The sequence below is a fragment of the Poecile atricapillus genome, chromosome Z (genome assembly GCF_030490865.1).
Source record: "Poecile atricapillus isolate bPoeAtr1 chromosome Z, bPoeAtr1.hap1, whole genome shotgun sequence".
NCBI classification, from domain to species: Eukaryota; Metazoa; Chordata; class Aves; order Passeriformes; family Paridae; genus Poecile; species Poecile atricapillus.
In genome coordinates this window covers 9933847-9956920 of record NC_081289.1, presented here as the reverse complement: position 1 = coordinate 9956920, position 23074 = coordinate 9933847, and the positions used below count along the sequence as shown (strand labels likewise).

At 36.2% G+C, this 23074-nt stretch overlaps 1 protein-coding gene across 1 annotated transcript in view; it reads right to left on the bottom strand.

The window, feature by feature from the left end:
* Positions 1-637: 637 nt before the first annotated feature.
* LOC131593076 (voltage-dependent calcium channel subunit alpha-2/delta-1-like) overlaps positions 638-23074 on the bottom strand; it is a 362152-nt gene continuing 339715 nt past the window's right edge. Inside the window, exons 31-39 of the mRNA XM_058865274.1 lie at positions 22623-22661; positions 21380-21451; positions 20792-20944; positions 20647-20699; positions 17716-17771; positions 17432-17561; positions 15993-16105; positions 12983-13065; positions 638-5217 (exon numbers count right to left, since the gene is read on the bottom strand). Of these exons, the coding sequence (XP_058721257.1) occupies positions 5101-5217; positions 12983-13065; positions 15993-16105; positions 17432-17561; positions 17716-17771; positions 20647-20699; positions 20792-20944; positions 21380-21451; positions 22623-22661 (816 nt within the window). The 3' untranslated portion in view covers positions 638-5100. The remainder of the gene's footprint in view (positions 5218-12982; positions 13066-15992; positions 16106-17431; positions 17562-17715; positions 17772-20646; positions 20700-20791; positions 20945-21379; positions 21452-22622; positions 22662-23074) is intronic.

The following is a 23074-nucleotide window of genomic DNA, read 5'->3' as shown; positions in this document are numbered from 1 at the left end:
AGTTGCTACTTGCAGCCTTCTGCCCTGCACTTCTGACAGAGATTGCCAGTGGTCCTGCAGGAAGTCTGAAACCAGCAAAGCACCTCCTGAGCACCCCAAGCCTATTTATTAAGGTACATACATCCACTTTTATAATAAAATAATCTTGCTTAGCTAAGAACAGCAGCAGTACAGAAGCTGACGGAATCATGACTCAGTTTTGGTCAGAGGTGGGGAAAACAACTTGGGCAGGACTGATTTGATCTGATTTTACTCCCTCCATGTGAATGAACTCTTGGACTTCATCAGTGTTTACAAGTTAGCAAATGGCAACCCTTCCAAAATCAATTGTTTTGGGACAACAGGGATACTTCAGCTGTCTTGGACTCTTATTTTACTGAGAGCTTTACAGACATTAGTCTTCAATGGTTATTTTTTTTTCCAGTGTTTTTGTTTTAAATTTTCACAGCCACAAATGAAACAGAAATGAAGGTTTCTGTGCATCCTTCTCTGAACCCCATGAAGACCTGCATCAAGTCACTATCTTTCTTCAGACACTTAGGTATAATTATATGAAACTCAGAAGTATTATATAGCAAATAATATAGGCTATTATTTGCATGTTTTTATTATATAGAAGGAACAATACAATAGTTGCTGATTTTAAATGATAAACTTTTATTCTGAATATACTGTTTTTGCACAATAATTAACACAACAGTTCTAGGATTATAAATTTTTATAACATTATTGTACAAATTTTTACAAAAAATTATTTTTTTCCAGGCTTGTCAAGTTCCACAAAAGTGTCAAGAGAACACAAGAAAAGGGAGAAAGACTTGCTTGCCTTGTAAGAGCAACCAAGTCTTTTTTTGCAGAAACGCACACTGAGCATTTCAATAAAAATATCCCAGAAAGCATGATCCAGACATTCCATACAACACAAGAAGAGAAGACAGCTTTGTCAGATCACAATCTCAATTTCATGGCATCTGAACAAGACAGTATCCCTTTAGCCTCAGTGAAATATTTCTTCAAGATGATGTTTTTCTTTTAAACCATAAACAGGACAGATGCAAGTAGCTGGGAAGAGGGTGAGGCTAACTTTTCAAAAGTCTTGAATTGTTTTCAGACGCTTTGTTTTAATCTTTTTACAATAGTGTACAATGAGTATTAACAATATTAACATTGTGGTATGAACAAAATAATAATAAATCTGGCCTTTGTTAAAGGCTTGGGTATCTGATGAAGTTAGGGTAAAATTTATCCTAAGAAAGGAGTTATTAAGATTTCACCTTAGGTTGACATTCCAAAAACACTCGAGTGCATTGCAGTGCCTTGTAGGCATTAATATATTTCTTAATAACCAGTCTGCTAGCATCTGAATTTTTGGATCAGCGGTACTGAGGTTGTATTTTGGAATTAAGTCATACTAAGCATGTTTGTTATGTGTTAATGGGAAAAAAGGTCTTAATGTCTCTTCAGTGACAGCAAAAAGCTCTCAACCACAGCAAGTAACACTTGGGTTGCAAAGGTCACTTAAAAGGGATACTGCTTATTTGAAACCAGTAAGGCCAGGTTTTTAGTTAATAAAAGGAATATTGTAGGAAAACTTACAAATGGCAGCAACGCTGTTGTTTTTGTCAAGTTAAGCAGTAAAGCCTCAAGCATTAGAAACATGAAAAAGATAATACTAAAGTCTTAAAGGTACAGGACCTAAAAATCTTGTCATCAGACCTGCTATGTCATGTTAAAAACCTGTTACAAATATGGACCACGGTCAGTGTTTTGGCAGTAATGCTGGTTGTGTAAAAGAAAAAACTAGAAAGAAACCTTTCATGTGAAGACCTCAGATCATGTTTTGCACAGTACCATGCCGTAACAACTTTAATGGTGGTTACTGTCAGATGAACAATACACTGCATGACTTCTGTGTGAACTGAACCAGTCCCAAAAGTTCCCTTTGCACTACTTAAAGGATTTGAGCAACCATCAACAGAGCCTTTTATCTGGCTTTAGAAACCACAACTTTTTTACAGTAAATCATATTTAAAAATATCTTAATTTAAATTTTAGGATCAAGCTGATTCTTTCAAAGACAAGAGATGACTATGATGCCCTGTGAGAGTAAGGATACTCTTCTGCATGAGAATTTGCATTTACTCATGCGAGCTATTACTATCAGACTGGTATTCACATTTTGAGATAGCTAAAGTTCAGATTGCATTTTTTGTTTTGCGTTTTGCAGATACTGGGGTATTTTAAAAAAGTCTTGACCATCACTTAGTTATATTCTAATATATAATTTCAAAGTATTTAAAACCCTCACTACTTTCTAAAATATTAATAAAATGGGTATCACGTTGGCTAGATGTTTATATAGACTGTTATAATGTTACCTGAAAGGCTACATGTTTATAAAGAAGCACATATCTTCAGGTCATATAGAGGGGCGAAGGAGAGGAACAAAGGTCATTTCCCTCTTTGGATTGCCCAGGAGGGCTCTGTGTCTGCATGGCATGGGCTTCTCCCTCCTTTTACATTTGAGAACTCTAAGGGAAGTGGGATGAAAGCAAAAGCCACAGTTGTCTCCTGTGGGAGCATGAATTTGTGCCATCTTCCTTTCTTTCTCCTTACAAACTCTAATCAAATTCTTATTAAGTAACTCTGAAAATAGCCTACCAGCATAAGCAAAGTGTTTGAAACAGTGCAACTTGTCCATGAAGGGTTTCTTTTGGGAAGCTAAGTGAAAACTATAGAAAACTTAGTACACTAACGTGAAATTAAAAAAGCACAACACAAACCAACTAGTATTTAAAGTAACCTCAGAGTAAAGGCAGTGAGTGCAGTAATTATTGGCCTAATCCTAGAAAACTTGCTCCTCCCATAAAATGTCAATTGGACGCATTAATGAAAGATACTGGATGCAGTCTTGGCATTAGAAACACTCAAACTAATTTTTTTATCAAGTGGTAACTGGGGCTAGGGTGAACAGAACTGCAGCACTATGAACTGGAAGGAAGTTTTTCTTCACCCTTATTATCAATGTTAGCCCATCTTCCCTGAGGAGGACCTGAAGTCATCCAAACAGTACTTTTAACCTCATTACACTGCTAGGTATATATATATATATATATATATATATATTTAAATCTAGATTTTTTTCACTGAACAACAGGTCAGGATTTATTTTTTTCACTCACTGTATTCCCAAACATGAGAAAATACATAGCTGGAGCCAATGTACATGAAAAACATGTGAAATGAACCAGCCGTGAGTACAACTACTGTAGACATCTGATCGTTCAAGCCATGCCATGGCTTTGAGTAGCTTCTTCAGTTTTCATAGGATATTAATGCATGCCCAATCATTTCTTTAAGCTTTTGGCATGATCAAAATTATATCAATCAATTGCCAGCATATACATACCAATGATTTGCATTTTTTTTATTTTTAAAAGAGCTAGTGTATTGTGCCATATTAATATTTGCATTTTGCAGTTGTTAGCAGAACTGTACAATACCAGCAGAGTTGCACATTCATTGGTTTAGCTGTCTTGCAATACTGTTTAGTTCTGAAAACTAGAAAAAAAAGCGCAAATCATATTTTGCATCAACACTATGCTACACTGTAATATTGTAATTTACTGCACCAACCTGTATCACCAATGAGGTTGTATAAAAACAACTTCTAGAGTTATTATTCACAATCAAGTATCAATGTGCATACATATAGATTCAAGGCTCCCCATTTATCTTTTTTCCAATTGCAGCAACCAGGTCATTTTGCTGTTAAATATACTATTTTCATTAATAAATAGCAACAGCATAAGTTTTAAAATTATAAGGGGGCTTATATGAAGGGAACAAAGGGGGAACCTGATATGAACCTTAGAGAACATATACTTCCAAAAATAAATGTGTTAAATCTGATTTTTATATTCTTAAAATATCTGTACACAGATTTTCATGTGAGATCACTATTCTGTAAAAAATCCACCTCAACTCTTTCATTACAATAGCTATATTTACCCTATTTTCTCAGCTTTTTCATTGCACAGTATATTCAGAGCTCTGTTTCATAATATAATTTAATATGATTTGATTGCAACACATTGCATTGTTCAATTTCTCACACAATACAATAATCACTCTGTTATCTTTCAATGAACTATACTCTACCATCAAAGAAAACAAACTGAAAAACAATAATATAGCGTCATCATCATCATCATGCAAAATACCCCTGGAAACCAACGTTCAAATATCACAAAGACATTTTTTATTCACAAGCATTTTTGTTTCAGCCTTTGAAGAATTTCTACTAGCTTTATACGTAACTGCATTGTGAAAAGGAGGTGAATATTACATTGAAATTAGCATTTTTTTCTGACAGATGACACCAAGTTTAAGATGAAAATCACTTTGTTACACTCTCCAGTTCCTTTGTATTTTGAAACACAGTAGTTTTCTCCCTTCCTTATTTTATACATACAGTATCAATCTACCAAAGCTTAGCTGGCTGCATGAATCATTTAGGAAGAATTAACCACTCATCATAAAGCATTCCAATCATGCTGAACTTCTGGTAAAGACTGGCCAATATTTTCATTTTACTCAACTAGATTGGACAAAACTGAGGTTGAAAGCAGCCACTGTGGTGCTCTTAATGTGTATTGGGGAGAATGTTTTCCTTTTTCCTTTTTCTTTTTGGTTTTTAAACAACTGTTCACGTAAAAGAATATAAATCTTCAAGATATCCAAAGCTTAAAAGAAACGAAAATCATATATATAAGCCATTGTTAGGGGAGCCCTTTTACATGAAGTCATCAAGATTACAACAACAAACAAATGAATAAACAAAAGGTTTTAGATTTCCCCAACGGGGCACGTACAGAAATCTGTTTGGATGTAGATGATGCAGCATTCACACACGTTTAAGGATCCGACACTCCAACATGCAGGCATCGTGGTGCCTCGATGAGTCTCACAACGCGTGACAACCAGACACGAGCGCTGCTGTTCTGCTGCTGTCTCTTAGCTGACCCTTTCGAAAATGAAACTGAGGCTATCGTTTTGGCCAGGTCTTGATTAAGTTATGCAGGTTTTGGTTTAGCAAGGTCATAACTGGCAGTGTCTGCTGCCAGATAACAGCCAAAGCAGGACCAACTGAATTGCTACCATAGACCACAGCGATGGACTCAGACCAGAGGCCCCACCGCAGTCAGCCGAATCTTCCTGTTGACAAGAAGAGTAGAAATCATTTAATATTAATTACAGTGAAGCTGCTTGAGAAGTAACCTACAGCTTAGTTTTCAACATTTTGAACTACCATCGAAGCATCCTTTTTGGTCTTATATATGTTATTTTGCTAAAATAGTAGTAAAACAATTCCTGCAAATTCCTCTGATTTTTGATAAAAAGAGTGACATTATTACTTTAACTATAAACATGGGAGGATTAAATACTTTCAATGTTTAGGGCACACACTTATGAACTAGATGGGATACTTACACCATCAAACAAGAAATGCTATGGAATATACCTGGGGGCCCAAGTTAACACCATCTATATTCCTTAAAACAACATTCATTTTAAGATTCTGAGTATGACTTTCTTGTGAGAAAACATAGAACAGATAACTTTTCAAGATTAGAAAGCAAACACCAAAATATGTCTATGTCCACTTCATCAAATGATTGCACAATAAAATGAATATGGTCTGCAGGTGAAGATATGATCAAAGGGAATGAAAATCCTTTCTCTGTCTCTGGTGCTCAAGTATGAGAAGGAAATTTCCTATTGCAGTACTTGTACATGCTTGATACAGTTTGAAGCTCTCTCTGAGCTGCAGCGCTCTGTCATGCATCAGTAACTATTCCTTATGCCACACAGCAATCACACCACTTTTCTTCATTCCTCTCCACCATCAGTTGCTGTTCTTTGGTCCCACTTTGCTTGTAATGCTCAATACCTTTCACATGATGGACCTATTCATTAGTCTGGCTGAAATACACTTGATACCTGTTCTGGAGCCTGTAACACCTTAGACCTTGTTTCTCAAGACTGATACAACTCTGATGAGTACCTAAAAAGCCAGGAAAGTTTTCCCCTCACAGCTTTGTCTGACAAGTCTGAGATTCACAGTTAGCTCTGAAGGCTGAAAATATTTGGTCTTTTTCTTTTTCACTGTATTCTGTACCCATGATATAAAAAGATACTTTCCATTTTATAAAAAGACTCCAAGCCTCCAAGGGCAAAAAATCCAGTGTGGGTGGAAAGGAATGTAGGTATATTAGCAACTGGGGAAACTTCTTGAACAGGAGCAATATGTTCAGGGAATCAGATAGATAACTGAATCTGAACAGTAACAGAGACTGGCTGTTGGCACAGAAATGAAAAAAAATAAAAATATAACAGAAAGCAGAGGAAAGACAAAAGCCAGGAAAAGCTCCTGGTTCAGACAGACATGCCTCTGAGGCATATGCAATTAATACTAAATATACTCCAGAAAAGGCTGAGGGATGTGTGTGTGTGTCTGTAAAAAGTACAATCAGGATAAGTAAGAAAGAGCCATTAAACAACCTTTAATTTATTAGCAAATTTCTTTAAGCAAATTTTGGTTTCCTTAAGCAAAACTTCCCAGCTTTGTAAGAATAGCAGTACAGGACATCAAGTTTACTCAAATGGGCAAGAACAAAAAAAGCACATAAAAATGGCAGATCAGATATAAACAGGAAATAAGGCGGGGGGGAGATAAAGTGGTTTTTTTATAACCTCTCTGCAGAATACACTGAAATGATAATAGAAATTTTTGACTAAACCAAAAGCACTAAACCAAGGATGTTAGGGCAACTCCTTCACAACAGAGGTGTAAAGACAGAAATTTGGAAATTACAGGGCAAAGCAAAGGCCTTCAATGAGTTCTTTATACCAGCTTTAATGGGTGAGAATCTTAAATTATTTATTCTCCACACAGTGCATTCTTTTAAGCTGGTAGGTTTCCAAAACAGTTTGGGAAAAATATGGAAAATCAGATAAAGCAGACAAAGCAGACTCAGTACATTATCAGGAGTTATAGCATTCACCAAGAGTCTCCTTTAGAAACTTAGATGTAAAAAAAACCCCAACAATCCCAAGCCCAAAAAAAAACCCGAATCAGCATTCAATTTCGTTAGAAAGAAACAAAAATTCATTTTGTCCTAAAGCAAATACCTCATGTTGGCCGCCATTGTTTATTAACAGTAGTGTTTTCCAGACATATCTCTGTCCTGTGTTAGCTTTATAATTTGGTTGTATAATTTTGGCTTTGGCTTTTTGTTTGGTTTGGTTTTTTGTTGTTATTTTGGTTTGGTTTCTTGTTTCTTTTTAGTTGATTGCTCTCTACAAGTTCAAAATTCCTAAGGTTTCTGGTCGACAAGAAATCGTAAGTGAACTCTGCTGCACCAGATTTGGACTAGGACGCTAAGATTTCAAGATGCACTGAACATTCTGGTTTATTTAGTTTGGCTCTGTCACTATTTGCATCTGCATTGTATCTTGTCATGCAGCTTTTTTATTATTTAAAGCCCTTAAAAATAACCCCGTTGCTTCTTTCTTGCAGTGATTACCACTAAAAACAGAATTATCAGTGAAGGTTTCCTCTAACATGAATTCAGCGAAAGGCACTCAGTGTTACCTCTTGGTATTTATTATTCTTATCACTGAAATTACTTAGAAGAGTCATCTTTGAAGAAAGAGTTGAAAGCAAATCAGCAGATTTAAAATTTCCAACAGACAGGAGATGTCTGGAGAGTATAAGCAGTAAAATGAAGGTCTTAAACAAAATTGTGTTTAATATGAGGGGAAAATTCCTTTATAGTGAAAATGGCATCCAGTACGGACACAAAGCAAGTAGGCCTCCACATACAGAATTATACAGGACTCATCTTACACCTTCTTGCATTAGACCAAATATTGCAAATTATCTTCATAGATTAATCCTACCACCATATGTACTTGAAAACACCCTCCATTCTGCTGTCCATTTCTACTTGCTCTGAGATTTTTCTAACTACACCACAATTTCTCAACCACTCTTACATTCATCAGTCATACAATGAAATATTCCTATTGGGTTGAAAAGAAGTATTTTAGTATCTTTTTCCCTCTCCCTAAAACTACACAGAGAAGTTTTTAAGGGATTCACAATTCACAACAGTAGAGAATTTCTTGGAAGCCTCATGGAGGAGAGGCAACCTCTTATTATGAATGACATTATTGAACTGCACTACACAAAAGTATACAAGGTTTTTACACTTATTTCAAGGTTAGTGAGATTTTAACAAATTGATCAAAGACACATTAAATTTCTGAGGTTTGTAGACCAATCTGCAATGGTAAACCAGCAGTTCTGCCAAGAACAATTTCTAAATATTGTCTCTGGCATCAGTTAATTTTTTCGTGTTCTAAGCTAAGACAAAAATAGTAGTGGCAAAGAAGGTACAGTAAATTCAATCTAAATCAATTTTTTTCTCCACAGAATTTCACTCTGTAATTTTCTTTTGTGGTTTCACTCTTGTCAAAATTACAGAACATGTGAAAATACTTTCAAGGAAAATAAAATAGATAAAAAGGGGAGAAAATCTGATTATGTGTTTATTTACATGAATCAAAACAGTCAAGAGTCCCCTAGAAATAAGTGTGATTCCATCCCTAATTTAAAAGCAGATTGAGAGAAATATCAGTTTTGAATGGTCCCCAAATTCCATTTTTGAGAACACTTTCCCTTCTCTTGAGCTTTAAGGAAACTTTTCAACTGTTTCATGTTAATGTTATTTTTGAGATTTCTTCTGAAATATCTTATAAGAAAGATATACAGCACCACTTTATCTTCTCTTTACACTATCTTATCTTTACCTCTTCCAGTAAAATTAGACACTGAACTATTTTTAAGCAGTTTCACTGAAATTTTCCAGCCCATTACATTAATCACACAAATCCTGAATAACAGACCAGTGGAAATGTCCTCTCTTTGTTGTCTTCAAAATTACGTCTGCATATTAATTCTCTTTGAAGAGAGAAAGAAGTGTAAAAGAAATTGGAAAGAATTGTTGTAAGCCACTTCCATTTCACCAGAAGTGTGAGTAATTTCTCACATTAATCACATCGAATTTCCTTGCATGCTTAAGGTAGAGAAGTATCAAATCCAAATGTCATCTCCTTCATGTCATGCCTTACTATGACAGCTCTAGATAAGACAGTTTTACAGCATCACATGCTATGAAAATTATTCAGCACTTTCAGAATGGAAATGAATGCTTTTATAAAACCATACTTTCATTGTTAAGTATCAAAGCCACAGAATAATTGCTATATATCAGTACTTCCTTGAAGACACTGCCAGTCCAAAATTTTAAAAACACACTTGGAACTATAAATACAGATATACATGTATATGCTAAGGCTATAAACATACTTGTTACTCCTTTAGAAGTGCACTATAACTTTTTAATGTACTAAAAGTTTGTTTTTAAATGATAATAATTCATCGGAACCCACTGTACTACTCTGACATATAAAAGGGTAAAACAACATCTGCCCAAAGAGCTTCTGATCTGGCCTTTGATACCACTTGATTACCTCAAAGTTATACCTTTTATTAGCATGTATTTTAAATATTTCATATTACATGGAGAACACCTTTTCTTTTACTCAAGAGTCACTTCCAGTTTCAGTGCATGGTCATTCATAAATTTTGGATTACCCTCCTTTGCCTGGACTACCAGACAAAGCTGTCAAAGGTGTTCAGACACCCATGCACAGACTGGGGACGCAGGCAATTCCACCAAGATTTATCCAGTGGCCTGGACTGCTGATCACCCTCAAAGCTCCCACTGACATACCTGGGAGCTGATGGAAGTAAGACATTCCCAGTGGGGGCTAAAAATCTGTACAGTTTTTTCCTTTATTCTCAGGCATGGCAAACAAAACCAGTGTGCATGTGCAAAATAAGAGCAAGCCATTTGAGGCAGTGATAATGACTATTTTGTTATCCTTGATGAAAAGTAAAAAAACCTGATCAGCTGGATTGTATCAGTGCTGGCTTCAGTGATTTAATATAACTATTCAGATTAATGTCCAGAGAGAACCCATCTCCAAAATCAGAAAGTTATTAAAAACAAGATGGAGGGACAAAATCAGCTTTATAACTTTCTGTTGCCAAAAGCTTATCAGCTAAAATGATATTCTGTGCGTTTCCCACCTTAAGTAGAGAGTACATTTTGGGCATAAAGAATTCAGTTCAAGGTGAGTCTCTGCTGCTTTATGTACATTGGACAGTAGCTTTTTAATTAAAGAAAGCTATGTGCAGAGCAAATTGCATGAGCAAGAATATGAGATGTTAATCTAGATTTTAATGTGAAATACTACTGGCTTAAAGAAAGGCCTTTCACCTTTCCCTACAATCTTCTGCCATGGCTGTGCAAGTTCCTAGGTTTGCAAGAAATGACGTCATTTAAAAACAGAACAAGAAACTTCAAAATTACTCAAATAATAAATGGTTAAACAGAATTTAAAGATTTTTTTCACTTATGTTCAAGAGATATTGCTATAACATGATATTAATTGAATTTTCCCTTAAGTACGGAGAGATTATAAATTACTGTGAAAATGACTGTTCTAAATTTCAATTAATTTCGATATTTCATTATACCAACTTTGAAAAATGCCCTGTAAGCTTTCAGTTCTGCCTCAGTTTGCTTTACTTTGATAGACATGTGAGTATCTCCCTCTAGTGGTTTTCAGAACAACGCTGATCAGAACCCCCTTCAGTCACACATTTTTTTGCTCTTTAGATCAGCAGTTCTCTTGCAGACATGTCACTTGCACAGTAACTCATGACACACCATCAAATACAACAAAATCTAATTGCCAAGGCTTTACTTGTAAACCCCAGAGTCTGCACTTGGTCAATATACAGGAGTTAATTAGAAGATATACCTCACCTTCTGCTGTAATCAGGCAATTAGTACGTTTAGGTCGCCAAAAATTAAGAAGTAAAAAAATATTATTTTACTGAATTCCTAGTTTAACCAATTCGATGCACACCATTATCTTCCATCATTAATTGCTGTGTTCATTTGAATGCAGTGAAAACTCCTCACTCTTCTCAACAGCAACACTCACACAATAACACTCATCCTTGGCACCTCCTAAGTGAAGCTTTACTTTCACAGGTATGATGTCTCTTCTATTTGCTTTGTATCTTTGTTTCTGTGAAAAAAACTTTCTTCTTCTGTTCCTTTTGACAAGGGAAAAATACTTAGAAGAGAAGGATGCAGACTCAAGCTGTTACATGTGCAATTCCAAAGAGCAAACCATATAAACTCAACAGGTTCCCTTGCCTTTGTATGTTCTGTGGGAGAGGCCGTCATGTTTACTAATTATGATTTATAAGGCTCCAGACAGGTTTTTTCTTTTTTAATTTCCCTTAATATTGCAACAGTAATTTACTCCAGATTGTTGCTTTTGGGACTCGCTTAATTCTGTTTTCTTTTGTATGCTCAGTAAGTAGAAAAGTCTGCTAATTTTTTAAGCCAAGAACAAAACAAAAAATTAGAGAAAGTAACTGACCATCCACACCACATGAAAACTTGCAGAAAAATGAAGATAGGAGCGGACGTCATGGCAGAGGCACGACTCGTTGTGCATATAGGCTGATCCTATTAATAACGGGCAAAGTAGCAAGTAGAGGAAAGGAAAGAAAACACAGAAAAAAAGACATACAAGATGAGATATCATGCAGATTGCTGGCAGTTAGCAGAGTTAATGTGAAAGCATCCACCCAAGAGCAAGAGATTCACAGCAAATTTTGCAAATAAACTTAACCAAAACAATCCACTGTTACAAAACACATGACTTACACACTGATCAGCACATCAAGCTAGTGAGCAAGAGTTGTACTTTCACACACAATCACATCAGGATGGCTTGGATTATTTACAATGGCTGGATAGCTTTTGAATGGGTTTTCAACTTTATTTAAACTTTGTTGGCCAGCAAGAAGACTTCCTTTTTAAAATAAAATTTGGTTACTAGAAAAATGCGTTGAACACCAGTTCTCTAAACATTTCAAATACTACTGACGTCTCAGTAATTGTGCCTCATTACAAGAAAAGCAGAGAACGGACTGGAACAAATTTTGGTGTACAGCAGTTATAGCCAACTAAGTGCACTGGTTTAAGACAATCTTTCCACTGCAAAAATTGCAGAAATTGCATGAGGCATTAAAAATGCATGTTTAAAGTTTTATTGTATCTAATAACAGGAACAGGAACTTCCTTGTTCAGTACTTTTTGTCTTGAAATTTCTTCTGAACAACTTGAATTCAGCATAATCTCTTTTGTATCTTTGAATGGTAACATAGAAAGAATATTAGAAATAATATAGATATGTGGCACAGTTATATTTTTTCTCTTGCAAAACTAATGCATTCAACACAGAAGTACCAAAAAGCATAGTTTTGTTGATTTCAGTAAAGAAATGCACTTTTAAACCTGCTAAGATTATGACCTAAGGGCAGTACAATTTGCAGAATTAGAAACAACATCCTAAAACACATATAATTTTTTTAGTAATTTAGCAGTACTTTAAATAATATTTGGAAACATTAATATAGAAATACTACTTCTAAGCCAAGACTAACAATCTTCTTGTGCAAGTCATTGAAGAGCTGAATTTCACAGCACCGTACAGAGACCAACAGTTTTACACTCACTGATGATATTTTAGTGGGAATCATGTGTGAAAGTGCAATGGGTATAGAAAAGGCAGATAAGAAAGCAGCTGTTAAGTTTATGTTAATTGAAAAAGAGTGGCTATGGTCTAGAGTGAATAGTATGTATAGTGATAAAAAGGTTACTAGGCACCAAGGTACATTTAAATACAGTTTTCACTGATCGTCTAAAGCTGCTCTACAATTGTTTTTAAAGATAGTCTTAAAGTCTTACAACTTCAGTTTTACCTGTTTGGCTTCATCAAAACAGATTTCAGGACCCTTTCTGTATCTTGGTTGTTTGACCATTTCACATGGATTTGGCCCTTCATCTGTTTCTCTGGTTAAGGAGTGTCACTGTTTTTCATGCATTGTACATGAGCAGGATCAATATTGTTTGTTTTTTCCATGGCAGGAGACAAGAGTTATGCTAATTCAGAGAGTGCTGAAATAAACATCACTATTCACAGCTCCTTGCTTAGATTCAAGAAAACCAACCCAACCATTTAGATAAATCAAAATTACATACCATTTTTTTTACACTGCTATAATCAAGAAAATGAACACACAACTTTTTAGAATATTTTCAGAACCATAAACAAAAAATAAAATAAAAGCTGAGTTCTTTTAACATTTTCTGTATTGCCTTTTTTTATCATTGCATAAATATTTCAGAAAATATTTAATAAGGCAGTAAACTCTCAATAGTGATGATTATGTTACCACTGAGTTACTCTGCCATAATGAAGATACACAGTAAAAGCAAGGAATCTTTGGAAAAGCAATGTCATATACAGTAGCAGTGAAAGCCTATAAAAGCTACTGGGTCTACTTGCATTACCTACCCCAAATATAGAAAAGATCATGCTGCTGTAGGCTTTGTAGTAAACTACTGAGATCCCATTAGCATTTCAGTGATGAGGGCAGACAGAGAAAATGCTGTCCATACTACGAGCAGAACAGCAGGAGAGAAAGGGGAAAAATGACCTGCTATTAATTAGCTAACTGAATATATTCAGTTAGTACTGCTTCAGCTCACTTCTCTGAAGTCTGTAATTGTTGGTGTTAAAGTCCTTCACACTGTACTTCACATGTGCCACTAGCTAATGTGGGACACAAGTCATTGCAGCAGACTTGAAAGGCATGGGTATGGCAAACTGCAAAACACCCTTCTGGTGAAACCTGCTTATATTACCATTCAGTACGTTAAGCTATTTTTATTCCACTCCAGGTAGCACACATATTACAAGAATCAAGTGCCAGAATGTGTTTTTGCAGCTCTAATTTACACTTGGAGCAATCCTGTTCATGTACTACCACGAGTAGTGCAGCAACCTCAGTGCAACAAGTGGAGAGGCCAAAGAGAACAGAAGGCAAGATGATGGGGGGGTTATTTACACAGATCTGTATCTGCCTTCATTCAGATGTTATTAGACTCCCCTCCCCTTTTCTCTGCTGTGGCTCAACTGAAAAGGAAGTTGAAACACGAAAATATTCTAAGAGACTGTGCATAAGCAAAGCTGCACCAGCCAAAAGGAAGCAAAGTGTAATAATAATAATCTAAATAGCACCCAAAGGTCATTTTGTCTGCTTGGGTGATGTTATGCTACATCTGCATTTTACTATGTACCTTATTTACAGAAGAGAGGGAATAGCTTAGTACTGCATAGTTGAATAAAAATAAAATAGTTCCTTTAGTCAATATAAGCCCACCTAGCTGTTCTGACTGCCATTTGAGGTCATTTGCTGCTTTTTAGTAGTTTTGGGTTCCACAGGGAAATGCAAGTCATGTGCCCTTTCCCATTCATCACGTTTCATTTTCTATAGTGAGTGCTGTCTATAAATTCAGACAGTGGAAACAGTTAATCAAACTGTCATGGACTGAAGCCAATTAGAATATTAGGCTGTGTTTACATAGTTATGTGATGACACCCCAATGTAACTTCCTTTTCAGCCCAAGCGTAGACGGAATTCCAGTTTTATTAATGTGGCAATGAATGCATTGCATGTGCCAAAGAAACACAGTCATCTGTACCACCATCTGCTTTTCTTTCAGGAGTGGGAGAGGCTGTCTCAACTAACTTCCTGACGTGGACAGAGGTATTACTAATTGTTTTCCCTGTTCTGCCACAGCAATAGAAATTTTGGCTTGATTTACCACTTCTGGCATGCTGTCCTCAAGCCTACATAGAAGAGAATGGCTGAGGTGATTTTCTCCTGGCCTAGAATGTGTATGTTCGTTTTATGGATTTCCATCACCATCACTTACAGGTATCTACTGCAGTGAGCAGGCTAAAGCAGAGAGATTGGCATGAAGGTGGTTGTAAATTAAAACAGGCTTTCACATGCTTTTAACTTCAATGCTTGTTTTGCAAGAGCTCTGCCTAGCACGTAAGCCACCTGTCTCCAGCCAGCTCTGAAGAAATTCTATGCAGCTGGATGAACTCTAGCCTTTAATGGCTAATTCACTTACCACAAGAACTAAGCTTGTCTTTGACACTGAGCACACGCTAAAGTGCCTTCATTAACTAACCAACATCTCAACTTTTCATGACCAAACACTCCTATCCTGTCCCTTTTTTTGTTATTTCTCTAGACAGACATACCACTGTCTTTTCTAAAGTTTGAACAAACCCAGGACACTCAGACTTTCCTTGGTTGTGCTCTCAGATTCCAATCACCTTGGTGGCCCTTCACTACATTTCCTCCTGTATGCCAGTGTGGTCCTGGGAAGCACACAGCACTCCAGATGTGGGCTCACCAGTGCTGAAGGGTTGGGATGGATCAATTCTCCCAGTCTGCTGATTACTCTCTTGCTGTCATAGCCAGGGATGTGACCAGCCCACTTTTCTGCAAGGCACAGTGCCAACCCGTGGTCAACTTCCTGCCCACCATCAACCTCCAGCTCTTTTCTGCAAAACTTTCTGTCACTCTGTCCCTAGCCTGTCAGCTATGCAATTATTCTGTCCTCGACCCAAGACAAAGCCCCATTTGCTTTTTTGAAACTTCATTAAGTTCCTGTGAGCCCATTTCTGTCTAAGTTCTCACAAATAACAGCTTTGCTCTCTACCTCAATGACTGCTGCTTCACATGATTTGTGATACCATCCACAAATACCTGCTACTTCAAGTGTTCCAGTGGCAACCATGAACCATGGTAATAACATGGATAAGTAGGTCATTTCTCCCCAAATATATCCCAGTATCCCATAGCCAAAAATCAATCCACACTATTAAATAACATGATTTTTAAAGGATACCCGGCTTCTCCGCTTGCATCAGTGGCTTTGGGTCACAGGAACGGCACAGGAGCTGGCTGTCACTGATAATGAACACCAGATTGGTGTTTGAAATTTTCTCTGCATGATAAAGTCTGGAAAAAAGGCCAACAAAAACCTATGTTTAAATGAAGCAAGGAAAATCATATTTGAGAAGGACACACAGTATTGGAATAAAATGATCCAGCTTCACAGATTTAGTCTGCCTGCTACTGTTTATATTTTTCATTAACAAACAGTAAGAAACATTTAAAATAAATTTTGTAATCCTTTTGACATTTCCATCGTACCCTCTTTCAACTAGACTTGTTAGTGGAAAAAATGGAAAAGAGCAAAAAATGACTTTAATTGAATTAATAGCTAGCTCTGTACTGCTACCACAGTAGCTGTACTGAGGAATAACATCAGTTCAGCATCAATTAACACTGAAAAAAACCCCAACCACAAAAACAAACAAACAAAACTCCAAAACATAAACCTCCTCTGTAAGAAGAGTGAGAGAGAAGCATAGGGTTTGTTAAAGTCATGTATTGGATGTGTATTTGTTGTATTTTTATGGCCATATAATTCTGCAAAAAGGTCTTTAAGTTAGAAGGGTTGTTTGCAGTTTATAAATAATCCAAACGCATACTAGCAACATGGAGGAAGTAGGGAAGTGGAAAAAATGTCTGCGTGTTTTGGCTCTCTTCACCTTTCTCCAAAGTTCTCTCTTTCTTTCCTGGCTTGAAATATTGTCTTTTTTTTTGTTTGAAATCTGGCTATTAATTCTAATTTCTCAGATGTTTTCAGAAGCTCAAAATGTATACAAAACTCCAGCAGGCTCTTGTATGAAACAGAGATCTAGGCCCAAGATGTTATGTTTGTGAAGTATACAATTTTTTTCATGCATTAATAAATATCATCTTCAATAGGCCTCCTTATGGTGTCTGGAGAGTAATTATTTTAATAATAAAATAGAATATCTCTGCTTGCTTTTTAAGACTCATACCTTTTAAATCATGAGCACTATCAACTAGAAGATAAATTAGAAGATAAATTGCATAATCTCTTGACCGTCAAAAATTCTGATACATAACCTGATTAAAGAAGATCATATCCCTTGGGATACTGCAGAATGCTTTTAAATTGACATAACAAATTAAAAGAAAACAAATCATGACAGAGATAAAAGTATAATTTTCATGGAGCACAGACTATTAAAAAAAAAAAACTGACTAAATTCTCTAATGATTAAAATTAAAATTAATTCTAAATGAATAAAAAAGAGAATGCAATTGCCTGCCTCTTTTTATCTCTGTCCTTCTTATGTAAGTTTTGTGAAATTAATCCAAATTATATTTTTTCTCTATTTAATAGAGTCCCTATCTTTTGTAAAATAAATAAAAATCACAATGTTATTACTTATATTGAAGAAATTTTACCTGGAGCAGTTTATACAGTCTACAATCCCACCAAAGGATTTATCATTGTTTTCAAAGAAATATTGAGTTTGCTCAGTGATACAACTTGTTTTAGGCAGGGCAGCGCCGAAATCATCATCTTCCATATCAGCTGATATAAAATAAATAAATAAATGATTAAAAAAACAAACAAACAACATTTTTAAGTCACAGACATAATGGGGAGACCCAAATATGTCCCCTGGCCTAGATTCTTACCTTCTACTTCCCTCAAAAGTTGACTCTTTAACATTCTTTTGACTTACCTGCTTCAAGGAATCGTGGAAAAGTCAAGCTCAAAAACAGCTGCTGTAAGATAGACCTGAACACAGAAAGACAATATATCTTTAAAGGCTTTTTTCTTTTCTGTATCATAATGGATACTTAAAATCTATTCAAATATAAGTGATTAATAATAGTATTTATGCTTTTGTCAGTTATCAAAGCTGTGTTTCTTTAAACCTTCCAGTTTGACTCTGGTTTTCTTTTCCCACATTCTCACAGGTCTTTCACACTAATTTTTATTCTACAGTTCTGATTTTCTGTAATATGTTCCCACGACTCACATAAGGGAAATGTTATCACACCAGCCATGCCCTCCTTTTATACCTCTGTGGGAGGTGGAAGAGGCATGTTGGTATTTCTCTACAACTTAAACCAACTGGAACTCCTCTTTAACACAGAGAAAATGCTCCTGAATTAGATACTTTTCACTGATTAAGTTTTATTAAATTTCTGAGAAAGACATCAACACTGGAATATTATATCATAAAAAACATTAATGCAACATTTGACTTTTAAAGTCGTCTCTATTCTTGCTCTTGAGGTATGGACTACATTTTCTTCCTATATGCTGCCAAAATACTTAAGCTTAAAGAGCTCCATTTATTTAATTTTTTCTTCACTGATGATAGCATTTTTTCCAATGTTATTTACTTAAAGTAGGTACCAGCTTGCCACACAGACAGACATTGTCTACCAGCCTGTCAAAACAGGAACAGCAACAGGTACATTCTCTGACTCACTGCTTCTCCTTAACCTTCCTAAGTTGTATTTCCCAGTTGTCAAGTTTTAAGATTGCTTCTACCCACAAATATGATCCAGTCTCTTCTCATCTCATTCTGTTTTAACACTTGTTCTGTAGACAGAAGGGACTATATAATTTCATTCAACCTGAGAGTTTTTTCCTCCTTTTCTAGCATTATTCCTGCTTCCCCATGGAGGCATTCCCTGAAGAAGTTCTGCACTCACATCCATGACTTTGTGCTTTGAATCATCAGAGGAACAGCACAGAGCAGTTATGGACCAGAAGGGACCTGATTCTATTCAATAGTGATGCAATTTACTGACAGAAAATAGTAATCCTTTGTAATGGCTTACCTCAGAATTTATAGTGAACTGAACAAAAAAGGCAGCCTGGGAAAAGTCCTAAATCTCCTGACTTAAAGGAGCATGAAGGAGAAATGATATGTACTCTCTTAACCAAATGCTGATGTATCCTGTATAAATTTTGAAAATGATCACTCACACCTTTATCCCACATTTTTTGCCTGAAACACTAGAGCTTTCTTTAATAACCTGGTTTCTCTTATTTCCCTGTACTTGCTTTTGCCAGGTGCCTCACTGAATCCATTTTTTGGTCATCCCTTCTCACTTTGCTTAATGGCCTTCTCTGCCTGCTTCTGACCTAGACTCCATTAAAAACATGGCCACAGTAAAGTAATTTAATGTTGTGCTTTCAAGTTAAACATCACACAAAATAAACCTTAGGTCTAAATTGAGACCAGACTGCTGAGTCTGATTTGAACACTGATAAACTGAAGTTCCTCTGTTTGAAAAGAACTCAAGTTACTCTTCTGGATAATTGCCCATCTTCAATTTTTGAGGCTTGCTGTTATCCAAGAAAACCAAGATTATTTCTCTTCCTGTTAACTAAATGTAACCAACAATGAAATACAACATACAGTCTTCAGAGTGCTTCTGTGAGAAAATTACTGTACGTTTCTTCAGCTCCTACATATTTTAACTTTTAGCTTCATAAAGGAGGTAATTGATCCCAGTTTAGTAATTATTATTAGGGAAAAAAAACAACATGAAGTTTTAGAAAAAAGGACCAGTCTCCAAGGGTGCAATTCACACCACAACAAAAGCACCACATCAGTGCCAATTACTTATCCCAGTGTGGTGCTGAGGGAAGCAGCTGAAATGAGTGTCAATTGGCATGGCCTGAGAAAGGTAAAATACCCCACCTGAGTACTGTGTCAGCCCTGGAGTCCTCAGCACAGGAAAACATGAGCCTGTAAGTGGGTCCAGACAAAGGCCACAAAAATGATCAGAGGAATGGAATACTTTTGCCATAAGGAAAGGCTGAGAGAGTTGGGGTTCAGTCTGAATAAAAAGAGGCTCCCAGGAGTCCTTATTGTGGCCTTTCAGTACTTAAAGGGGGCTTTGAATGAAGATGACAACAAACTTTATAGCAGGGCCTGTTCCAATATGACAAGGGATGATAGATTTAAAGTAAAAGAGGGAAGATGCAGACTAGATACGAGGGAGGTATTTTTTACAATGAGGATAGTGAAGCACTGGCACAGGTTCCCCAAGGAGGTTGAGATGTCCCATCTTTGAGAACATTTAAGGTAAGGTGGGATGGCACTCTGAGCAACCTGATCTAGTTGAAGATGTGCCTGCTCATTGTAGGGGAAGTTGGACTGGATGACCTTTAAAGATCCCTTCCAACCCAAATGATTCATGATTCATGTGTTTTGTAAAATGATTCACTGAAAAGCAAACATTGATTTTCTTAAGCCTTCTTGCTAGAAAAAGACAAAAAAGATATTGTGAAATAGGGAGCCAAGTGATTAATAATTCAAAATCTGATAATTTAGACATCACAACTGCCCATCATATGTAGATCATTAATCCAAACTCTCCTTCCTGAAGCTGATTTTATAGTCAGAACACACACTCATAAAACCCGGCAAAAGCAGTTTTGAATTGAACTATTTGAACTGTTTGAACTGAACCATTGACAAAACAGTCATGTTTGGAGGCATAGCTAAGAATTTTCATGATGAGAAACTACAGAAACAAAGGGTCCAGAGAACTTTTATGAAGGAAAAAATCCAAGCCAAATAGAGTTTCAAACCACTGAACAATTATAGTTTGGATATAGAGATTTCCTACACTCTTGTACTTACCAGGCTGCTGCTGAAGCCCACCATCCAAGTTGCAAAATATCTGTTATTGTAGGCTGGAAAAAAACCCCAAAAGAGGTTATTTTATTTGTATGAACACACGAAGTCTTTCAATGGATTGTCAGCCACAGCACATGGGACTACCGACCACATAAGCAGAACGAAGTCCAGCTCCTTGCTTTGGTTCTTCTTCGGGGTCACAGACTGACTGATAGTCATACGACTTGTTAAAGGCATACAGGGACATGTTAATCAGGTTTCGCATCAGGCCAGGATCAATTTCACCAAAGAATCTTCCAATCTGATGGGGGGCAATACAGAGAGATAAGGTAAAACATTTCCAAGTTTTCTTCTCATAACAAAGTGCACAGCTCTACATTCCCCAGTTAGCCAGTAACTGTTAAATGCAGTATCAATGAGACCCTGCCTGGGGAAGAGAAAGAAGAATATGAGCAAGAAGGAGGTTGGATAACATACTGCTTGTCCTCACCATCCATTGGCAGCCTATCAGCCTAATGGCAAAGCACGAAGAATGTAACTTGATAGCAAATTTGGCATCTTCATCTATAAAGAAAACCAAAAAAACTAACAAATCCCCTAGATTTTCTGATTCAGCAATATTTTTGTGATTCAGAAATGTTATCTTTAGAGTAAGTTGAGAGTTAAATGCTTTTTCTTTTCTCTTTAAATGTCTTCCTATTGGTTTTCATCTTCTGTTCTTAAAGAATATACATACCTGTTGTGTATATTCATCTCGATTGGACATCAAAAGAAATCCACCATCATCAAGGATAACACAGTCCACATGCTATTGTAAGAAAGTGAAATATGTTTTACAGGAAAGATTTGTCAATAGAACACTCTGTAAGAAACTACTTTTTTTTTGAAGACATCAGAAGTATCTTCAAATCTAAAACCCATAGCCAAGGGCCAATTTTAAGTTATAATTAGCATTATCAGTATAATAAAAGTTTGAACAGATCAAAGGCTTATTTTTGGCTTAATTTCATAGAAGTTGTTTTGCAAATTCCTATTTGCTCAATACTTTGTTAGTTCCAAGAGTGCTATATCCTTATTAAATCTGTTTATAATTGGAACTGAGCTCATAATAAGGGGCTACAACTTATCATGTGCTTCAGCCATGTTTAAAGTACTTTTCCATTTGCAGTTTTCAATGGTAAAAATCTTAAGGGCAGGTTCCCAGCTTTCTGGGCATGATTATTTTCACTGCCAAGAACTGTAGTGGGATTATTCCAGGTGTCAGGTGCAGGAATGGGAAACCCACAGATTCTATATGCTTTGCACTTTGTAAAAGATCCTTGCAGCCAGAGACTGGAAAGACAGCAGTGAGGTCAAATAGATAACTCTCCACAGTACCCTTCCTCCTGTCATTTTTGCATTTAATGATCTTCACATTCTTTAAAAGAACACAGAAGACTTGAGGCAAGCATATGGCAGAACCTGATATGTTGACAGTCCCTGGATCTGTGCTCTCCTGAGTGCCAGCAAAGCTATGGGATCCCCTAATACTGAATGTGCTGGGAACCAATGACTGTGGAAAGGCACATTATGGTCTCTGGTGCTTCTAAATTTGCCCTTACCCTTCTCTCAGGTACTCCTTTTCTTTAGATTTTTAAAAATTATTAATTTTTTTCTCAGGATTTGTCTCTTGTTTTGCAAATTACTGGGGTTTTTTTATCACATTTTTCCCCCACATCATTCTCTATTGCTTTTCCTGTATATCTTTCTTTACACTTGTTATCATAACTTCATCACCATAACCACTTCACCTCCTTTTATGCCCTTTTTCCCCACTTCCCCTCCTAACCTTCATCTTTCTCAAGACATAAACAACTAAGCCCTGTTTTCTGTAAAATTAGCACTCAAATTATAGTGATAGAATCTGTCTTAGCTAGATCTAGAGAGAATGAGGTATTTCAATACTCTGTCAGATATTCATAAACTGAACATTTTCTTACCATGCTATTTCTTTCACAGCCACAGATTTCACTGTTGCACTAAAAAACAGAAGTATGATAATCTTCACAAAAATGTTACAAAATAAACTGTATTTTGCAGTTTAATATTAATAATTCAAGACAAGAACAAATGATTCTATTTTCAATATATGTATATAAATTTAAATTCATTTTGAGTGTGTGTCATTTATCAGACATCTCTCTGAACAACATGTATTCAGTAATTATCAAAAGCACAATCTTGACTGCTTTTCCCAAAGACTCTGGCACAGCTCCCTTTACAAGTATGCTCAATACAGGTAAATAGTTTGGACGACTTGCCAGATGTCAGTGTTGTGAGCATAAAGTAAAGCAGAAAGAATAGGAGCTTTTCGATGTGTTTGGAATTTGGAAGGAAAGCCTTCAGAAGTATCTTTTCAACCAAGAAAATCTTCAAAGCATGGGAATCTTAT